At 36.8% G+C, this 22270-nt stretch overlaps 1 protein-coding gene across 3 annotated transcripts in view; it reads right to left on the bottom strand.

Moving 5' to 3' along the window:
- LOC140936333 (nuclear cap-binding protein subunit 1-like) overlaps nucleotides 1-22270 on the bottom strand; it is a 96291-nt gene that overhangs the window by 67765 nt on the left and 6256 nt on the right. For 2 of the 3 annotated variants that reach the window (XM_073385795.1, XM_073385793.1), the window contains exons 3-9: nucleotides 19260-19360; nucleotides 13980-14064; nucleotides 11823-11894; nucleotides 10194-10301; nucleotides 7533-7565; nucleotides 6502-6549; nucleotides 6338-6411 (exon numbers count right to left, since the gene is read on the bottom strand). In XM_073385795.1, the coding sequence (XP_073241896.1) occupies nucleotides 6338-6411; nucleotides 6502-6549; nucleotides 7533-7565; nucleotides 10194-10301; nucleotides 11823-11894; nucleotides 13980-14064; nucleotides 19260-19360 (521 nt within the window). The remainder of the gene's footprint in view (nucleotides 1-6337; nucleotides 6412-6501; nucleotides 6550-7532; nucleotides 7566-10193; nucleotides 10302-11822; nucleotides 11895-13979; nucleotides 14065-19259; nucleotides 19361-22270) is intronic. The other variant, XM_073385794.1, reaches the window with a different exon arrangement.

A 22270-nucleotide genomic window follows, 5' to 3' on the forward strand; every position in this document is an offset into this window, starting at 1 on the left:
TTTTAAAAATGAAAATCTTTGATGTTTTTCCCCTTATCCTGTAACGACAACAATTATATGATCTACAAGTGACCGAATTCCTCATTCTTTAATTTTCAAGAGAATGCAAATCAAGAGAATTGCAGACAGTGCTCGTGCATTATTTTTTTAACGGACAAATTGGAACAAAGAACCTGACGAAAAGAAAATTTATCGTTTAGCCAAGTTTTTTCACAAGTTGGACAATAACAAGTGTAAATGCACACGGGCGCACGTGCAAGAAAACAAAAGTATATATCTACTATATATCTCTCTATATGAAAACCTTTTTGAAAACGGGTGTATATATATATATATATATATATATATATATATATATATATTAATCATCACAGGAGTTCAGGCTTCGGGAGTAATCATTGATCGTTTATTGCGACAGTGCTGTTTCGTATGGTCCGAAATTGTAGGACCACACTCATCAGGCAACTTCAACGATTGACTGTTAAAATTAAAAGCTGGCAGTAAAATATAGGGATGCATTAATAGATGGATTGTGTCTTAGTTACGTTACTCTAGAGTTCTGAAGTACATATCTGTTTCTGTGGGGGCATGAACTCGCTAGTTCGTTTCGCCTGTTTAGGCTACAAAGCTCTTTTTTACAAATGATGATGAACTTTTCATAAAGACAAAGATTACATTTTTTGCTATTGAGGAATGCAAAGAACAATGTGAAAGCTGGGAAGAACGCTATAAAAGTCTTGAACAACAACAACTCTATCCAGATTAGAAAAAAGAAGGTCAAGAAATGGTTCACTGATGGCAGCCTCTCGAGTTTAATGCGATTTGCTCATGATGTTAAGTGAAAATGAGGAGGTACTGGAAAATACGTGACATCAACTGCGTCAGAAAGAAAAGGAGTGTGACGAATTAGAAGATAAAGAAAAAATTTGCCAAAGGTACATAGACTGAAGATGAAGTAAGGAAGAGAAAGGATTACGAAACTAGGCCTTTTTGGCCTTGGTTTGGCAAGTGTGGGTCAATGTGGGTCGATGTAGGGTCGATGTGGGTTCCATGTGGGGTTCCATGTGGGGTGGATGTGGGGTCAAAGTGGGGTCGATGTGAGGAGGGTTGATGTAGGGTTATTACGAAGGAGAACGCTTAGTAACCCTGGCTTCACCAATATTCTATAAAAGAGTTGCATTACTTTCTGACGTTTAGTTTACTATCAGAAAGCGTGCAGTTGAAACTAAAAAATGTGGAACAGTAACCACCATTACAACCTTCTTCAACAAGGTGCTGGAAATTATGACGACAGTGAAGTAAGCAATTTCTCCCAAGAAAGCGAAGTCTCTCAAGCTAGCCTCGGAACGGAGACTTCCCAAGAAGAAATAGAACACTTAGGGCCTTGGTCATACATTTTTGAGAAACACCACGAGACCCAGATCAACACTTTGATCAATCAATACGAAGAGAACGGAGATGCAGAAAACGTGGCTTGTATTAAAGCCCAGAACGCTCTTCTTCCTGTTTACAGAAAATAGCTGAGAAAAGTACTCTTAGAGTATCTACAGTGGATGCGTGCAATGAAGAAAGGTCCTTCTGAAAAGTGATGGAAACCCAAAAAGAGCTTTAAGATACAGAAGGATTTGATTGGCTAGAATCGACAGAACTTGTGATCAATAAGCGAAAATTCTTACTCAATTGTATGAAAAGCAGCCCATTCCACAAGATCAAGCCTAGAACTACTACCTTTGTATTGTTGCGTTTCATTAAAAACTGTAAACAACCAAACTTTAAGTCTGTTTATTTTTTATTGATTACTTCACAATCTTTACAACCTTTTTCTATCCAGGATGGTACATGAAATCTATTATTCAAAACAAGACTTGTTTCATTGATTTAGAACAAACAGGAAGACCTGGGATTCCTTATATTGTTAAGCATGTTGATGCATGTTGATGCATGTTGCATAAAAAGCTCTAGAAAAAGACGGTAACTTTTTATCGTTTTCAATCTCTTCACATTCTTCAGGGGAGATAACATAACAGTGAAAAGGTATGTGTTTGAATTCAATGTGTCTTTCGTACAAAGCCTTAAACACTCGGTAACTTTCGGGGAAATGACCGCAGTCCCTTGCGTACTTCTAATACGCCTGACAGAGCAAGTCGTTTTTCTCTAGACTAAGTGTAGGATCTGGATGATCTGGAGAGTCTTCTTTCATTCTTTGGACATACAACTTGTACGATCCCACACTTCGGGCATCTATTCTCTGTATCTAAGCCCGTGAAATATATTAGGACCTCCTAGACTGTTAAAACCATTGTCACACATTAAAAATCCTTTGTCATCTTTGTGGGTATGGTGCTGATGTTGGATAAATGCTTTCTGTTTATCCTCTTAGCGTCGTTTTTCAAACATCTCCTTTATCTCTCCATAAGGATGAAATCTTGCGACCTGTGGCTGAAGCAAATACGAGAGCCGCTTCTTGATACCAGGCGATATTGGCTGGTCTATCCAGATGAAAAAGTTACACTCCTTTTTGTACTATGTCAAAAACATACGATCCCTGCGCCCAGGCTGTTAACTTTTTCTTAGTGCAGGTTTGTTAAAACAATTACAGAACAACTAAGCTGTATAATTATTGTTCCTTATCAGAGTGGGTATGATGCGCGATCCACTTTATGTCCTCTTTCTATTCTGAAGCAGGGGCAAACATAAAGCACAATTTCTCAGGGCAGTGCACATGGCAAAATTTGTTTACTTTTTCTACCAATTCCAACGTTGAGAGGGGATGAAACAGGCAGAACTGGCAGGTAAGAAACTCGCTTTATCTTCTGTCAACAGAGGTGTAGCACTCGGTTCGACTTGCATGTTTGGAGCAATGTTTTAAAAATATTGGTGATAGTAAGACTTTTTTTCTTAGAAAAGAGATTGCAAGAATAAAATGCTGAACGGAAAGCGTGCTTTTATAGGGTTTAAAGACACCGGGCAAGCCGAGGCAAGGCTATTGTTCCTATTGTATAAGAGAGACGCTCATAAGATTTGGAGGAAGACACTTATTATTTGGGCGTGGCCCAAATAGAGTAATGGAAACGGCTTGTTTTGACGCAGATGTGCAATAGGCACGCAATACGTGCTAACGTAAACAAGGCAAGTAAACAAGCGCAGCGAGGCGAATGTCTGCCATGGGAACGTCTTGTACAAGGTAATAGGCATGTGGGAAAGAAAGCTCTGCTAGCACGGCACTTTATCGCACTTTACAATCTCAAAAGTTAATCTGAATCTTCATTATTTTTACCTCATCGAACTTTGGAAGTCTGAAGTCCGGGGATGAAATCTATCAAAAATATTTGGTATAGTAAGGTCGGGTTTTGGTCATCATAAGATCACAAGCAACGAACCTTGAAACACAGAAAATAACAAAACGGATCGAAATCCACCAATCACAAATCACAAACAATGACCTTTTGAAACCGTTGAAGTAAGCTTTCGCTTCTAAGAGGTCCGCTAAGATGATTGGCGTCTGACATTTTATTGACGAGAGGATCGAAACGCACCAATCATAGAAAGACAGTTTTAATTGCATGTTTCCTAAGAGGTCATTTGAATTTGCTGTTTTCTTTATTTTATGTCTATTTTCTCTTCCTTATTTTGTGATTGGTCGATTTTGTTAGCTCGAGTGGATAATCCAATGAGGGACGATTTGGATATCTTTCGATCCGAAATTTTTCAAAGCAGCAGTAAGAAGCAGTTTGGATAACATTTGGCCGCGGGTTTCGAGGAACGTGTTGATGTATTGTTCAATTATGTTTTCCCGGGTTAAACTTACAAATGCACACACTGTTTGTGGTAGGCCCACACTAACAAATAACACTGAGTGTTTTCGGAATGGGCTGGTGCGCGAACTCAAAGAAAAACAAAGGAAATTATCAAGATATTTAATGACATCAAAGACTCATGGACCCCACAGAGGCAATAACAAATCGGAATATCAGGAGTGTATGTGTAAAATGGATAAGACTTTGATCAGAGAAATGTTTAACAAGTTTGAGAGTCGCAAGATTTGTGTAGCTGGTTGCATTGCCGAACACAACGAGCTGCCTGTGATAAAAATCTGTTCCGATGAAGGAAGAGACGATTGTCAACAATTGAAACCAAAAGGGCTTACGCTTCTTTTGGAACTACTGTGATAACTGTAACAATTCTTTTTATTATTTCAATTTTGTTTAGCAGGGTGACGGTTAATGTGCTTGTTTTTGTATTGCGTGTTGTGTTTTTCATCTAGTTGTGTATATTGTGACGCGGTACATGTACGATGCTGCGCGTCGGGATTTTGCATTATCAGTAAGTTTTGTGTTGGAGCGTTTTGATGGCAGCGAGTTGACGACAAGAGAAGGTAATGAGCTAGTTGTACAGAAGGAAAATTGTGTTGTGGAGGAAATAAAAGAAGTTGAATCGAGATCTCGTCGCGGGAAATTTATTTATGACAGAACTTACAATTACATTGGTTTAAATAAGGTTAGTCATTTTTTTCGACGCGATCGTGCACCTAACGGACTACCGAGAAAGAAATTAAAATCTTTGTTACATAAAACACGGAAAGTGAGGCTTTTTGTATGGAAGGGCATGGAAAATACACCATTGTCGTCTGAAATTCATTGTTACGTTAAAAATAGAAAAGGTTTACACTTAAACAGGTACAAAAGTAACTGTAACTGTGAGGTTTTTACTTAAAGGGCAACTCCAAAACTAGCTCGTAAACGAGGGAAGGCGTACGTATCTGTCGTCTAAGCATCAAAGCACAGGCGATTTAGGTGGAATGAGATATCCAAATAGGCTTTTAAGTAAGAATTTGCGCCTCTGTACATGCAATTATCCATTTTATAGTGCTTAAAACAGTTTGAATCACCAGGTTAATTTTGGCCAATTTAAGCTTTGTACTGATATCGAGAAGAATCCAGGACTTTTAGTTTATGTAGATGGTACAAAAACAATTCATGCTCCATACTGTCAAGGAAACGTCCCAGTATTTTGCGAAAATGTTGGACAACAATGTGTCGCAATGAGTCTGTGCGCTTTAATTTACAGTAAGATAACAAAGATTACTTCAGCTGATGATATGATTCAAATAATGATTGTTGGCATTCAATTATATTCTAGTCTGTCACTGCTTGCAAGACAATCTATATGTTAATGTTGACAGAATTGCCAGGAATGGTTACAGTTTTTGAGCAATTTTTCCACCTTGAATATAGTGACAGTTATACTTGTAACATCCATGGTGATCCCAGAATTGAGGGGTATCACTACTGTTTATGCCAGCACTCACAGGGTACAGCAGTTGAAACACTCTTGGCACTGAACTACAACTCATCCATTTTAACGTTAGCAATTATTGGTGTTGGTATCTACAGCATTGAGGCTGGGGGATGTAATGTATTTGATTCTCATGCTAGAGATATGTATCATAACAGTCCTAGTGAAGGGGCATGTGCATTGTTGGAAATACCATCAATGCATAAATTAGTATATTTTCAGACTCTACATAGGATATATATGAACTTAAAGGTGAACATATTGCCACCTTCGAAGCTCATCTTTTCTCAAGCAATGTTGAACATTGTAGTATATCAAATGTTAATAGTTACCAATGTTCCTGTAAACAGTGCTACCCTATAGCAGTTTATGCAATGTGTTACTCTCTTAATAATCATTGTGGATACTGGACTTAAGGAACTTTATTTGCCCTTGTTAGTAACCGGAATACACTGTACAATGTGATGGGTGTGAAAACACACCTGTCAGTCAATCTTCCTCAAAGTGTCAGTATCAGTGGAGCTGAGATAAACCTTACTCTCCGGGCTGTAACCACTTATGTCCTATGTTGCAATTTGGCTCCAAGCATGTCGGCATTGAAGATGTGCACATTTTCAAACATTGTTGTGAAATGACAGGATTATTGTTGTGGATTGGGACATACTGTATAAGCTGTGTGGTTCAGCAAATAAGTAGAGTAAAGGATTTATCTTCTCTGGTAAGATATGATAACAGTTGTTTAGCTGCAATAAGGCATGTTCAAAGCATCATACGAATAGTACGACCACACCCAAATATACGCTCCCACAGTGTCTTGTTAGTATGGAGGAACCCACTTTTTCCCCAGGTTAAAACAGTGGGTGACGTCATGGACTCGACCCTTATGCAAATCAGTGATTTACCTTGACCTCACTCAACACCAACAGGGCTTAATTTCATCCCTCTATCACTACTGTGATTTATCATTATAATATTGAGTACATCGTGTGTAGCTAATTAGTTTACTTTACAACTGTTCTTATCAAATATAAAAAGTTGATACCTCATGTAGCTCTCAATAGATGACAACAACTGCTGAAATTCCTGACTTTTTTTCTCAGATAGTTCCTTCCCAGCCTAAAACCATTCAAAAAAAGTGTTCAGTTTTGATGATGTTATCAATGATAACAAAGTAACAATTATAACAAATAGCTTGTAGAAACTTACCCAGGGTAAAGAAGAAAGAACTGTATACACAAACCAATCAGAACGAACCTACAAGTGAAGGTTCAAACTGGATTCAGAAAAACATTGACAAAATGAATGTTGATGTCATTTAAATTTTCTGTCATTGTTTTCTTTCAGAATTCAAAGCCCGTGAGGAATTGATTCAACAAAATTAGTCAACTGATTAATTTCAACATTCACAAATTTGTAGATAAGGTTTAAACTATTGAAAACAATAATACTGTTGCATAGAAAACAATCAAAGTCTAAAGAAAAAAATATAATGTGTTTATAACCATTATTGTGACAGGAAAATTAGTGTCATGACTTGTAACAAGGATTCCATAGTGGTACATAAATGTAGGAAGGAAACAAGATAAACATTTGAGTTTGGAGAACATGTTTCAGACACATCCGTATCCACTCTCAGTTCAAATAATGTGACAAAAAGCAGAATGAACAGAGTTGTAATAGGCACGCAATACGTGCTAATGTAAACAAGCCAAGCGACGAGAATGTCTGCCGCGCGCTGTGTCACAGCACAGCACTTATCTTCGTTACATATGTCCCACAGATAACGCTCAGCAAACAAATTTCCACTCGATTTCCTCCGTAAATTTACTTTAATTTTATCCTAGGTAACTCAAATGCTTGATGACTTGTTTCCCTCTCAGATTGTTTCTATATAACTTTAAACTAGATAACTCAAACCATGTTTTGAGCATTTAAAAAGTCAGGAAACAAACAATAGAAAACAAACTTTTTGGAAAAACAAGGTAACTGAGTGAAACAAACTAGCAAATAATTTAAATTTTCCCTTCAGAAAAAAATCATCCTCGCAGCACACAGTGTGAATGGTTTGGCTTATTGCCATGAGTTTGACAATGTTTCTGCTCTCAGTTGTTGAGCGGCAAAGAAGATGTGATCCAAAATTCCATGAGATAAGTAAGGCTAACATTGAATGATGCATAATTTCACTGCATATAGTCAGAAAGAAGGTGATTTCTTAAAATATTATCGAGCCAACTGACCTTGTAAACAAGTTGCATTCTTTCATGGTTGAACTGTAAAAGGGGCAGAGTCCAACATTCTATACGTGCAAACTGCGTTCTATTCTTAAAACCCTTGGGTTAATTAGATCTCATACACGAACCACGAAAGCAGCAAATTCCAAAGCTTTCATGTGCAAACTTCGTGACAAGGCAACTCACAGTAAGGGCATCATCACATGAGTCACAGAAGCAATGTGCATGAACAGTGCGTTACCCGCTGTCCTGTTTTTGGCTATGTTGATTCGCCGGGCCGCCAGGCAAGCGTGACTACTCAGAAAAATCCCACCCAGCATCCCAGCATCACAGTTCTGAGATTCCAGCTAACAGGGCTCGCTTGGTTGTCATATAATCACAAACTTGATTTTTGGTTGCGTTTAACTAAGGTGCCAGGTTTTCCGCAAAGCACGCCAGCCTGCCTCATGTAATCAAACCCTAAGTTCTATCACACACACAAGCCCTTCCCCTTCAACATCTTCATACCCTCTTCTCTATATTAAATGAACTTTCCACCTAATTCCATGTTCTCTCGATACAAATATTATCAAACACAAGCGAAAAACGATCCTAAACAAGAAACTTAACAATGTTTAAAATAAGAACAACAGGGATCCATATAATTCGCAGTCGTCCGGTCGTGGCAGATTACTACAATCTCGCACCAACGATTAAGATAACTCCAAAAGTTGTCCTTTGGACGAGTGAGGTTTTGCTCAACCACAAAATCTTTTCAAAAAATCTTATGTGATTTTATCGTGTACATTTTACCTGTGTTCTGACTACTTCTCAACAACTTTTAAAAGCTTTTAGAATAACAGAGATTAACATGCAGCTTGGTACAGAATGAAATCGAAAGTGATGGTGCAGTATTTTCCACAAAAGGATCGCAGACCCAGTTTTCATGTTGTTAACCATTAGCATTTTTTTTCATTTTGTGAAGAACTGCATTGACGGGCCATTTGCAGAGAATGTGACAGCACTCATCAAGATGTGGCGTTTTTTAGAAAGCATTTTGCCGCCTTCAGCAGAAAAAAGATAAGCAGGAGCCGCTGCCTTATATGTGGCAAGCTTCCTGAAGCTACTTGTAAAACATTAAAGAACCGCATTTAGCCTCAGGCCTGTAGCCTATTTTACTTTACAGTTTAGTTAAAACCCTTCATTATTATCTATAACGGAAATATAGTGCATAATTATCAGAAATGTTCAAGTGGCACACAGTTTATTACCATTATTCCCACAATTCTGCACTTTTGTCCGAACAACCTAAATTGTAACCGGCCAAGTGTGCCATCAAGCTTACTTGCCCGGCTGATGACTTTGGTAAAAAATGAATATAAATCCCTGTACAAGTATGTTTTCGACTATTGGTAAGACCTTTCACAACCACCACTTTATTTCCACACACTGTAACTACACTATCCCTTCATAACCAAATTAGCACTTCCACAACTACCTCACTGCAACACCTAAAATCAATTTTACCTCCCAAAATAATATTATTATTTTTTGTTATTTCACATTAAATTCTACGATACAAAAGTTTCACTGATTAACAAACTATAGCCGTTATCAGAATTCTTACCAACTAACCAACTAACATCCAATATAACTCCATGCCCTTCACTTTACACATCTCAACCAACCCCTAAAATATGCAACGCTACTGTACTACTCACTGATCTCTAATACGTGTACACATAAAAAAAAACTTCAGACCTGGCTAGTGCATCAATGCCCAAATATATGCCCCCCACAACATCTTGTTACATATCAAAGAGCAAATAGTTTATACAGGATACTTCATGGAAAGTGCACAAAGTATGGTATTTACACGCAAGATGTTGACATGCCAGAAATCCTACCTTATGTATCTTATCTTACGTATTTTGGAAACTAAATATGGGATTTGGGAAGGCCATGAAAAAGTGCAGGATGTAGGATTTTAGTGAAAAAGGAGCAGGAATGTGGGATCAGGACTACACCTTCCAGACCCCAACTCTACATGTACTTTGACCTGGGTAGGGAAACATTAATAATAGAGAGGAGAGGTGTGACGTCACGTTACCATAATAGCAAAATTTCTGGATCACAACAATATGGAGTTTAAGCAACGACAACAGCGACGGGCAACAACAACAGTTAAAAATAAGCAATAAGTTTATACTAGCTAAACAACAACCTTGCATGTATCACGCTTTTTTGTACATTTCTTAGCCATCGTTTACGACTGTGACATGACACTTCCTAATTTTACACGCTTACTTTACGGAGTAGGTAAACACAACACAAAAATTTTCTTTTTCTAAACTTAAATACCATTCTTTCGGATTCAACCCCAGAAAATTTTGCAAACATTTGGCAAATTAAACCAAATTGAATAAGATTGATTTAGTTTGAAACAGTGCGAATTCACTTTTTAAGTGAAAATTTTTGGTTTGTTGTCATCCAAAAATTATGCTACCATGGGAACGTGACATAATGACTTCTCCTCTCTCTATACTGCAACGCATTTGTCAAATTTGTTTCTCAAAAGACCTGTCAAGTCACAAGATTTTTACAATTTTGAATGCAAACTCAAAATACTGTACTGTACTCAAATACTGTATGTATATTTTTTAGCCCAACAAAATTGTGATCAGGTACCTGTGGAACATCACTTTCCATCGTGGCCGCTACAAACAGGTTGAAGAACTCCAAGAGGGCACTAGGCATAAGTACTCGGCAGTTTGCCAGATCCGCCAGGAAACGTACCTTACAAAACAAAAACAAAGTGGTAAGTAAATGAGAAAAACACATGTTACTAAAACTAAATATTTATACCTGTATAAATGTACAATGCAAGTGCAATGGCAATAAACCTAATTTAAATTTATCATTATCTCAAGCGACCTTGAGCCCATAGTCATATTCTTGGTGGAGTGGTCAGCTGTATATGTGCTATCTTAAACTGTATAGTGGAGTGTTTCCAAAATCTGTGCACATTCGCACATTCTTAGGATGCTATGGTATGTGGCCGTGAAGGCCCTGGTGTTGAGTTGAGGGTCCATCTGATAACTCTGCGGAAATGACATGAATGTAAAGTTCCAAAGCATTTAGAACAATGTTTGTTCGATGCTTTCTTTTAACAATAATAATAATTTAATAATATAATAATAATAATTTAATATTTATATTGTGCAAAATACATGTAAATATGATCAACATCCAAACATAATTTTCTGAGTGTACAAGATGCAAGACTTTTCGATTCACCTTGCCCACCAGAAATCTATTTACCAAGCCAAGTAGAGCCTGATTTCAGCTTGGTGTGGGATGAGCCTTTGGTAGATACATGTGATTGCAAAGTCTATAAATCCATATAAGTTTAGTTAATCCAGGTTTTTACATTACTTTTTCCCCATTTTTTAGTACTGGAAAGGTTTTACAGGTGTATTTTATGTTTCCAACCATGTTACTTTAATCTTCAAAGTACTAGGCTTTTCATGATTTACTATTGAGATGAAAGTGAAGAATGGGTCCTTGAACATGGATTGAATAGCCGACTAACTATAATAAGACGCGCAGTTGCCACATTGAGCATTTACTGTTTTCATTGTGAGCTTATCTTTGAATAAAATAGTCAAATTCAATCTGACTCTTGTTTACTGTGTTGTTCACTTCAATTTCCACGTTCATGATTCCGTGGCGATTTCCTTTGTTGATACGGGAACAATAATAAGGGCTTTCTTATTCACACATACATCTTCTATTCACTTATTATGAAAGTGGTTCTCGGCATCAACCACATCTCTAAGGTAAAAGCAACTGCGCTTTCAAACCAATGGTTACTGCTACTTGTAGTTTTATGTGTGTTTGCTGACATGTCACTTGCTTCGCCTCGTGCCCCTCCAAGGGAAAAAAATTAAGAACGCTTGATTTCTGAGTGTTGATCTTTAACAATTACTACGAACAATCAATATTATTTTACTATCAATGAATCATTACTGATTTTATAGATGACATATTTGATTGTCTTCCTATTATACCACGCCAGTATGCTTGTCCAGCGTACCAGGCAAAAAAAAAAAAATTCAAAAGAGGTGCTTAGAATGGGCAGCATATGCTTCCTATGATCAATTTTCACTGCTTGGGCATAGTGGGGTCTTATTAACCACCTGAAACCATTAGAGCAAACCGTATCACTCATGGATCATAAAAACAACCAAAGCTGCCAATGCACACTCTAACCTAGCATCAGGAAGATGATGACATTGAACATAACAATGAGATTACCATTAATCTCGCTCTATCAAACTGTGCAGCCATCAGCACTTCCTTGAGATTTTCTAAAATCATATCTAAAAACTTGAAACAAATTAAAGAGAATTTTTATTAGTTGACTGAAAAATAGTATATTGGTATATGCATAAATGACCAAGCGTGAGGTCAAGATGGCTTGAATTTGGCCAAGTTCTTTTTTTGCATTTTAACAGACTTTCAAAATGTCCTTCGTCTGACTTTCATATGGTGCGGGACCTCTCATGTCTTTGTCACTCGGTTGGCAGCTTCGCGGCCTAAAAACCTTGCTCCAGCCGCTTTAACTTGTGAGGTCAACTTGTGGCAAGTCTAGCATTTTTACTGACCGTGACAAAGTCAAGGTCAATAAAAACATAAAAAAGAACTAGGCCAATATCTAGCTATCATGACCGAACAAGCTTGGTCAATGAAGGATTTATTATATGGTGAAAAAGAGAACTTTTTCTGGGAGGACCAATGCGGGAAATCCCAAGCGGCCAAGATTGAGTAGCCAATCAGAACACAGGATTCGCTTCATCTTTCCCACTCTCAGGTTCAGCCATATAATAATTATACACACTGTATAAATTATCAGGTTTCTATTACACCTGCGCAGAACGTGTGTAGTCTACAACAAATACTAATGTACATGTACAGAATAATACATTTATTAGGTCCACGTACAGCATGTAGTTCAGTTCAGGTAGTAGTCTAATCTCACTTATTTGATCTCAACTCAAGTAGAATTTTGACACGTGGTAGCAAGTTCTAATCTAGGCAAGCCATACTTGTACAGCCAACTCCTGATAACTCGAACCTTCAAAGGTTTTCGAAAAAAGTTTGAGTTATCGCCAGGTCGAAGCAAATAGCTGAAGGTAAGGGAAAAACCAGTTTTTGCTTTACAATGAACATTTTCATTACATTTAATTGTAGAAACGTAAAGTGAAAATTGAAAGATACATATAGATTATAAATCAGAATGTAAAATAACAAACCATAGCCTAAATAGAGAATGCTTTTTACTGTTTTGAGAAGTAAAGCTGTTTCATGTTAGATTTGTGACAAACATTAGCCTCCACTAGTCAACTATATGCCTACAACATGTCAAATGGGAAATTTAAAATTCAATGTTTCGGACGCCAGTACACTGTTTTTTCAAACATGGTTTGAGTTATCGAGTTTAAAATTATATAGAAACAATCTGAGAGGGAAACAAAAATTGCTTTGAGTTAGCGGGAGGTTCAAGTCATCAATGGTTTGAGTGACCTGGGATAAAATTACAGTAAATTTATGAAGGAAATCGAGGGGAAATTGATTTTGGTTCGAGTCAGCATGAGGTTCGAATTAGTGAGGGTTTGAATTATTGGGATTTGACTGTAGTTTAATTAAACAACTGAAAAATGTTGATTCTTAAAAGAAATTCTGCTCAATTACACCAAAGGTAATGTGTCCCAAGCAGTGTGGAGAATATGATTGGTGATACTAGAGTTAAAAGAATTATTAATCCCAATATCTTTTGGCTAGAGATTTATAAACTAATATAATGGCATGCAATGACCAGAGCATGATAAACTCTCCTTGTTTACAAATTGAATCACACAGTGTTGGGCATGTTCGGCCTTCAAAATTATCTTTTTTCTTACTTACTGACATTGCAGACATTACAGACTAGCACTGTGTTTCAGTTTCTATACAAACTACAGGTACAAAATAATTTTAGTCATGCTTTCATCAACAACATTATTGTATTAAGAGTTTAAAGTTAATGATTGCCAAATGTTGCTGATGGACCTCATTGTTGAAGTGCAAAAAACATCTACACAGGGTTGTCGAAAGTAGCCGGCTGCCTGCGAAAATTGCTGCCCACTTGGTTAGTATTGGCTGGCTACTCTCTGATCTGCTTGGCATTTCTTTATGGATGGCATTTTTTAAATGAAATATCCCTGGACTGGCTGCTTACTTTGACAACTCAGCCATCTACTTCAAAACTTTCTGACAACCCTGTGTACATTTGACATAAGTAAGGTGGTCAATAAAAGAGTAAAGGTATGGCCTGTTAATCTAGTTGCCTTAAATAATTGAGATAGTTATCTAAGCTCAGTAAAAATTATAATATCTAATTAAGAAGGTAAACAAGTGAAAATTTGTTATTACCTCCTCTCCACAGCTGTAATTCTTTGCATTTAAAAGGCCTACCAATGTGCTATAAACAGTTATTTTCTCTGGTAAATTTGCAGCACTGTAAAAGAAAACACAGACTACATGAAATACAGTATACTACAGTAAACTGGAGCAAGGACAAAACCTGGACCCAGGGTCAAATGAAAACAACAACAGCAACCAAAAAAGTAATATGCAGGAAAGCAGATCACACCACCCTGTCAGCAGATCAATTAAATATTATTGCTCCTGGTTGCTGCAGTCCAACAGAACACATTTCTACAGTTTTGTTGGTTCACTATTACAGCCAATTGTGCTGAAACAAGAGACTTACATTAATGATCTTCATTGAAAACATGCCACTTCCAGACAAGGCAATATCTAAATCTAAACTGATAACCGCATCAATCTCCCATCATAATAGTGGCAGGTGTTAATAAAAAAATATTAGCTATATAAGGCAAGTGTTCTCTCTACGTAGACCAACAAATCCCAGAAAAAGGGAATCAAGACTGTTTGTCCATAAAGAGTATTATATAATACATATTATGAGTCAAAATTACCTATGCCTACAGAACTTAACATTTCTGAGAGACCTGATTTCACGGATCTTTATAGTCATAAAGGATTTTGTCAAATTCAGTGACAAACACTAGCTTTACACGTACACGCAAGATTGGGATGAGCAAATGGTGGTTGCTTTCTCAATCATTTTAATGGCTCACATTGAAAAACAATCCTAATAAACCATTTTCCTGGCTATTGCAACCTATAGGCCGGGGGTCCTTTACTCTATTATTAATAACTAAGTACAACCTGTAAGTGCACAAGAAAAAAAAACATTTGCAAACACATGAAAATTACTGACAAATGTGACAAAGCGTACAAAGAGTGAAGAAAATGTAGAAAAGAAGAGCAAATTTTAAAAGGAACAAGACGCTACGGAGTGTACATTTTGGCGTTGTGGTTTTGGAAGTGATTAATGCGGAGGAATAGTAACAAATGAAATATGGTAAGAGTAAGGTGTTAATTTGTGAAATTATGGAATTTGTCAGGATATTCTGAAAAAGAGCAACATCCAAGAGGCCTACTTGCCAAAAACTAGCATTTCGGGACAAATTGTTACTGAGATATTAGCCCAGTTATGCTCTAATGACTCCATACAAATCCTTCTAAATTTGACGTGGGTCTAAATGTTTAGACCTAAGTCAAATAAGAGGTTACTGGCGGTGAATAACAAGTCTTATAGTACTGCATGAGAAAATTTCTGCAATCTGATTGGCTTAGAGCAGTGGTATTTCAGCTTAATTTGAAATACCTACGAGTGAAAATTACAAACCTTTTGCGGGTAGTAGTATAAACAAATAATAGCATGATATGTATGTGATATTTGGCATAAATACCACTTGTGATATTTCAAAATTGTTTCAAATTTCACTTGCCTAACGGCTTGTGAAATTACGTATAACAATTTCGAAATATCACTCGTGGTTTTTATGCCAAATATCACTACAAATCATGCTATTACCTATACTAAGAAAACAAACAGTGAAAAAATAATTCTATATTTTTCTTAGTCACATCAGGCTTCAAAAACAGCATAGCAGTCTCATGTACTGATTAAAGATATGTAAGGCATGGGTAAGGAGTCAGTTACGTTGAGAATGGAATTGGCTAAAACTCAATGTTACGAGTTCGAATGTCTTGAGGATAATTATTCACTGACTATCAGCAAGCAGGGATGTCAGATTAACACAAGGAAGTTTAATACCAAAGGAACATAGCCTTTACAGAGCTTTTAAACACTGCATCTGGCAACACAAACTTGACTTGAACTTAAGTAAAACTAAACAGCCTCTAATAACAAAATGTCTTTGTACAGCAATTTGTAACTTTAAGGTGACTCGACCCAGTTTTTTTTGGGGGGTACCATCCTACTTTGAAGCTCTCTGGTATCCCCACCTTTACTTTTATCGTAAGTCTAACACATAGAATGGATAACATATAGATCAATCTACAATATAACATAAAATTTTTGGCGATCGGAGTAAATGTCACGTGGTTATAATGCCACGCCCCTTTGAGGTCTGAGTCGAAAATCTGCTGTTGCCGGCATTTTTTGGTGAAAATCTCTCGGCTACACATAGAGCGCATTAGTGCCTTGCGCTGAACAGAGTTTCACCAAAATCGCAAAGACCCAATTCGAGAAATTCAGCGGTTTCCAAATTTAGGTCATAATTTATGCGAAAATGATAAGCAAACTTTACACGGATTATATCTAATAAACTATGAGTTTCATCTCTGCATTTTGGGCATCCTTATAACAGATGGGTCCTTGCAAGTCAGCAAAACAATTTAGGGCCTTGTAAATGCGCGCGATTTCGAGCAAAGCAAACATTTAGAAATTATAGTTTTCGCTATTTGTTGACGTTTGTCAGCGTTTAAGAGTCAATCTCACGAAAAAAGCATTTTCTTAAAAATTCGTAGTTTTTTTTCCTTCAAATTTTTTCAGGGCCACAATTGATTAAATAACAACCCGGACACTGAATTTCATGGCCATTGAAAAACTGTGACATTATCTTCTATAAGCCCAAACTTGAGTAAACATTGAAGATTTTAGCGTTTTGGCTGAGTTTGTGCTTTGGGAGTTGTCTATTGTTTCTAGTCTGTCATTATACAGCATTGTTGTCATTATACAGCATTCTCTTATTCGCTTGGCTGACTTCCGAATATGATAATTTTGGTACAGTGAGACAGGCCATCGCGTGATACATAAAGGTTTAACTCACAATTTTTAATCAATTCTCGTGCTTCTTTTGCCTTTGCAAAAAAATCAAGAAGTGCTACACACTAAATCTACTTACTATTAAAAAAATATCATAATTAAACCAACTCGTGACGGGAATCCCTTCTATTTTCTTATACTTAATTATCATATCTCGGTGAGCATTCAGAAGTCAGCCAAGAGTGGTCATTGCACGCGTGCTGAACAAGAATGCTGTATTATGACAGACTAGAAACAATAGACAACTCCCAAAGCACAAACTCAGCCAAACCGCTAAAAATCTTCAATGTTTACTCAAGTTTGGGCTTATAGAAGGTAATGTCACAGTTTTTCAATGACCATGAAATTCAGAGTCCGGGTAGTTAGTTAATCAATTGTGGCCCTGAAAAAATTTGAAGGAAAAAAAACTACGAATTTTTAAGAAAATGCTTTTTTCGTGAGATTGACTCTTAAACGCCGACAAATGTCAACAAATAGCGAAAACTATAATTTCTATATGTTTGCTTTGCTCGAAATCGCGCGCATTTACAAGGCCCTAAATTGCTTTGCTGACTTGCAAGGACCCATCTATTATAAGGATGCCCAAAATACAGAGATGAATCTCATAGTTTATTAGATATAATCCGTGTAAAGTTTGCTTATCATTTTCGCATAAATTATGACCTAAATTTGGAAACCGCTGAATTTCTCGAATTGGGTCTTTGCGATTTTGGTGAAACTCTGTTCAGCGCAAGGCACTAATGCGCACTATGTGTAGCCGAGAGATTTTCACCAAAAAATGCCGGCAACAGCAGATTTTCGACTCAGACTTCAAAGGGGCGTGGCATTATAACCACGTGACATTTACTCCGATCGCCAAAAATTTTATGTTATATTGTAGATTGATCTATATGTTATCCATTCTATGTGTTAGACTTACGATAAAAGTAAAGGTGGGGATACCAGAGAGCTTCAAAGTAGGATGGTACCCCCCCAAAAAAACTGGGTCGAGTCACCTTAAATTCATCATAAAATAGTTCGAAAGGAGGGCTCACTCGTGAAATGTTTTTGAATACTTGAACTTGAAGAGAAATTGCGTGTCTCTGCACGGCCACGTAATATCCTCTATTTATTCCTCGAGTAAATTAAAAGCTAAAGTCAAAAGGAACTCAAGATATCACGAATTAGTCCGGTCTCATTTCGTGAAATAGCCGAAATAAGCCAAAAAGTCATGAACTTGCACGCCCAATCTTGTCCCGAAACTAGAGCATCATTTCATAACTATTTTTCACAGCCCGAACTACCTTGCGTCGCAGTAGCGCAATCGGCTAATTCCTCAACTTAGAGTCTCCTCTGATCTGACTGGTCACACAGGTGAGTCGGTTCAAACCCCGGGAAAGCCAAAATAATAATTCTTTCTTCCTCAAAAAAGTTAAAGAATAAATCAAAGAAATCGAAGTGATCTCGAGATATTGCAAACTAATTCGGCTCTCACCTCGTCAAAAAGCCTAATAAAACTGAAAACCTACAGACCTTGCATGCCCAATCTTGTCAAAAAAGGTCAACTTTGATACATTCCTGACCGTCGCAAATCCTTTACTTCGCACTCCGACGAAGTAAAAACAAATTTAAAAATGACAGATTTAAAAAATGTGTGCAGAAGAAAGCAATGATCAGCAATGTGATGAACAAATACGATTCAAACATGTTATTGTATCATCCAGTGACATTAATAATTAATGTGACTGCGTGATGCAGTTAAGCCTTAATGTGTTGCTTGTGATGGACTGTGTGACTGCGAGATGCGGTTCGCAAATCCAACCCACAAAAATGACCTTTGCTCTCCAACGAGTCCTCAGTAGCTCAGAGGTTAGAGTATCCGATCTAGAACACGGAGGGTCGTGGGTTCGAATCCCATCTGGGGCTCAGATTTTTTCTGTGTCCTCTTATGGTCGATTCTTTACATCTCCCTTTATTTCCTTTACTAATATCAGTGGCATAGGTTGGTTGGTTAGTAGACGAATTAGGTCAGAAATGTCTTGAAGCAGCACCCACACTAAAATATGAGTCCTCACACAGCTACATCACTGTACTCAGCGTTCAAATCATAATGATATTTCAATGTTATGCTTCTAAACACCTTTAGCTGTAACATAAGACGAAAAAATTGTGAAGAATCAAGACCGCAGCCTCAAAGGGCCCTTGTTTGACCTTGAGCTGAGTGAATGTGATGTTAGTACCAAAATCTCATTGGTTCCTATGAATCGACTCATAGTACCTTCAACCTTATTGGCTCCTGTAACACAAATGTGAACACACAAAACCACAAAGATACATACGCTCAAACCACTGACACAATGAGCTATCTTTTCAAAATAGCTCAAAAAGCAGGCATCATGAATATACATTGTGTAACAATATTATTGTTTGAAAACCCTTGTGCAATGTGGTTGCAAAATTGAGTTGGTAGGTACATTATGTACAGTATAGGCACATGGTTTTATCCTTACCAAGTGCAAATAATCTTCAGTATACGTTCTTTGTAGTTAGGCAAATCAGCTTCCAGCACACTAGCAAGGCCTTCCAAATTGCTTTCTAGTGATGATGTACTCTAAAATATTGATGAAAGAAAACACAAGTGATGTGTTTATGTCTGTGTATTACTATTCATCAATTATTTACCTGAAATGTACTTAATTACTTACCTATTTATTTATATAAAATCCCGACCCTGTCAGGAGGAAGATATATTTTCAATATACCTGTAAGGGTATTAATTTTCAGGGAAGTAGACCCCCTTGTCCTATGGGTAATATTAGTAACATCAAGAGGTAGCCCAAGCTCGGTACCTAAATTAATGGTAGTTTTGAAAACGAAGTACTCAAAAATGAAGAGCGAAGCAGAAAGCACCCAAATCTCGAAAACGAAGCACCCAAATCTCGAAACCTGTCTGCCCTTTAAAAACATGAGACAGTCCCTTGTCAAGTCACCAATGGTAATACAGCAGGAACCAAGTGCAATAACGAATAGAATGCAGTCCAAAACTATTCAAGTAGAACTGTGAGATGTTGCAAATACATTTCTCCACCCTGAATAAATTTTAAAAAGTGACGATTTCCTGTTTTGGACGTGATCAAAGTGTAGGCCAAATTACTAGCCAAACATTCTTTCTAGGTTTTTTTTTACAAAACTAGGTAAATGTAACATCTGTGCCACAGGACTAATCTCCCCGATTTTAAAGATATATGGAAAGTTAATAAAAGTTCGATATATTTTAATATCCGATCAATAGGCCTTTAAGGTTCTAGAAAATTCTAAGTGTTTACCTTTAAAAAATACAACATGATGTAAAACCAATTTACTAATAGGCTTTTCATGCAGAAACGTAAATATTAACATAGTGCTTTTTAAGAGTGAGACATCTTGTCTCCAAACATGATGTCCCTCGGCACTAATTTACCCTTAAAATGGACACAGTAATAATTTAACTTAGGAAACTCATTAATTGTATGTTGACACTAGCTTTTAAGAGTAGGAAGCTTTTAGTTCTGATTTAATCCTTAAGGCAAACATATTAGCCACGCAAGTAAATAAATAGCGAGCTGCTAAGGAATAGGTTTGGTAAGCAGTTATAGATAGATAGAGAAAGAGAAGAACATCAAGAAGAATGTAGAACCGCCTTGCAAGTAAGTAAAATAAACCTTGATATAGTATGAGTTATTTCCTTGTTGTTTACTTTTTTAAAGCTATTACATATATGTATCTTGCCTTCACTTCTAAAAAGCAAGTTTCAAAAGGACTATTAACAGGAGTGACTGTCAACTTACTTCTGAGCGGTACCGTAATAATATTATATTATTAAAAGTCTATGTAATAGGTGCCCTTGTAAATTCTTTTAATGCATATTTTGATGTGCTATGCCTATGCATCCTTAATCAGGTAAAAACCTATCATTTTAAAGTAGTCATGTTATTTCACTCTCTAGATCTGAATATTTTTTTCTGCTATACAAATGGTTTTAAGGCCTGGCGCACGCTACTGGTGTACACGGCTAAGAATCTCACATCGTTTGGCTCTTATGAACTTATTAAAACTCAGATCGCATCGATATTCGGCAAGAAGTTAAAGTTTATATACAGCTTTTCATTGAATTTTTTTTTTCTGGCTGTAAGACCAAAATAAAATTAAAATATGAAAAATATGGCTCAAAATGGGACCATTTCTTAACAGCTCGCATAACATTTACAGTCTAACTACGCATATTGTGGGATTTCTCTTTTTCTGTTAATGGTACTTTAAAAAAATTTCTCCACAGAGGTCAGTGACTTATGAGTACTAACTGTATTAAAAATTCCTGAACATAATGGCAAAACAACAAAGTTTAGGGCGTTTTCAGAAAGATGTTCTGTCTACATCCGATCTCTGTGCAGCGCGCACGTCAATTTAAAAGATTACTTTTGATTGACCTTCTTTTGCTGTTAAGCGAAGAAATAATAATTTTTGGAATGCTCATAAGGTAAACCTTCCTTATAGACTAACTGTTAAGACTTCGGGAAACTCATTTTTACGCTAAGATCAAATATCTAAGGTTAGACAGCATTTTTTAACGTGAAAATTCATAAACTGTGCGTTGGACCGAAAATTGGATTCTAGAGTGTGCTTTGGCACAAAGATTTTGTGCCTAAAATGTGCCGAAGATGTGCATAAAGTGTGCATTTCAGTTTTGAAAAACGTGCCTAAGCCGTGCCTAAGTTGTGCCCAAACTGTGCCTAATCTGTGCACAAGTTGTGCCAAAATATATTGAGTCACTCAGAAAATCGTATCTAGCCTATCGAGCTCCACAGCGAAAGACAAGTGCGCACGGCAATTATGTCAGTTTTAAGGTTTACGAAGTCTAGAAACACGGTCTGACGACCTTTTTATCCCCTAATAAGAAATAACATGACTCAGAATACGGTTAGACAGCAGGGAAAGCCCCGATAAACAGGATTTAACGGAATCTTAAACAGGTTAGCGTATTAATTTTAACATAAGTGCTCAGCTCTAGTCAATTACATGTTGATATAATTTCATCGATTCAAGAATTTCACTGATGTTAAAAAATTTCCAAGTGGGTTTCTTCTCCCCTTCTTAATGGAGCGTTTAGTTGGAATGAAAAAATTTTTTTTAAGGAGGCCAGATTTGCATTCAAAAAAAGAATTTACTTGTGATATGACTTATGAAATGAAAACGAAAAAATTGATTGCACGCCGATGAGTTTTGAAGCAAAATTGGCACGTCTCATCGATTATTATACGATCAAAGCTTAACTTGCTAACAGAGCCAGAAAACAAAAACAAACAAGCAGCTTGAATTATTTTACTACTAAGTGTAAATTCTACTTTTTTAGTTAGAGAAATATTTTTAAAAAGCAGCCGCATTTTGTATTAAGAAAACAACATGCGTCGGAATGAAGGTTTCAAATTACCACTTTTTATGTTGTTATGCAAATTCAGGCCAATTTTACCGCGATCGCAAAAAG

The sequence above is a fragment of the Porites lutea genome, chromosome 5, assembly GCF_958299795.1.
Source record: "Porites lutea chromosome 5, jaPorLute2.1, whole genome shotgun sequence".
In the NCBI taxonomy this organism is placed as follows: domain Eukaryota; kingdom Metazoa; phylum Cnidaria; class Anthozoa; order Scleractinia; family Poritidae; genus Porites; species Porites lutea.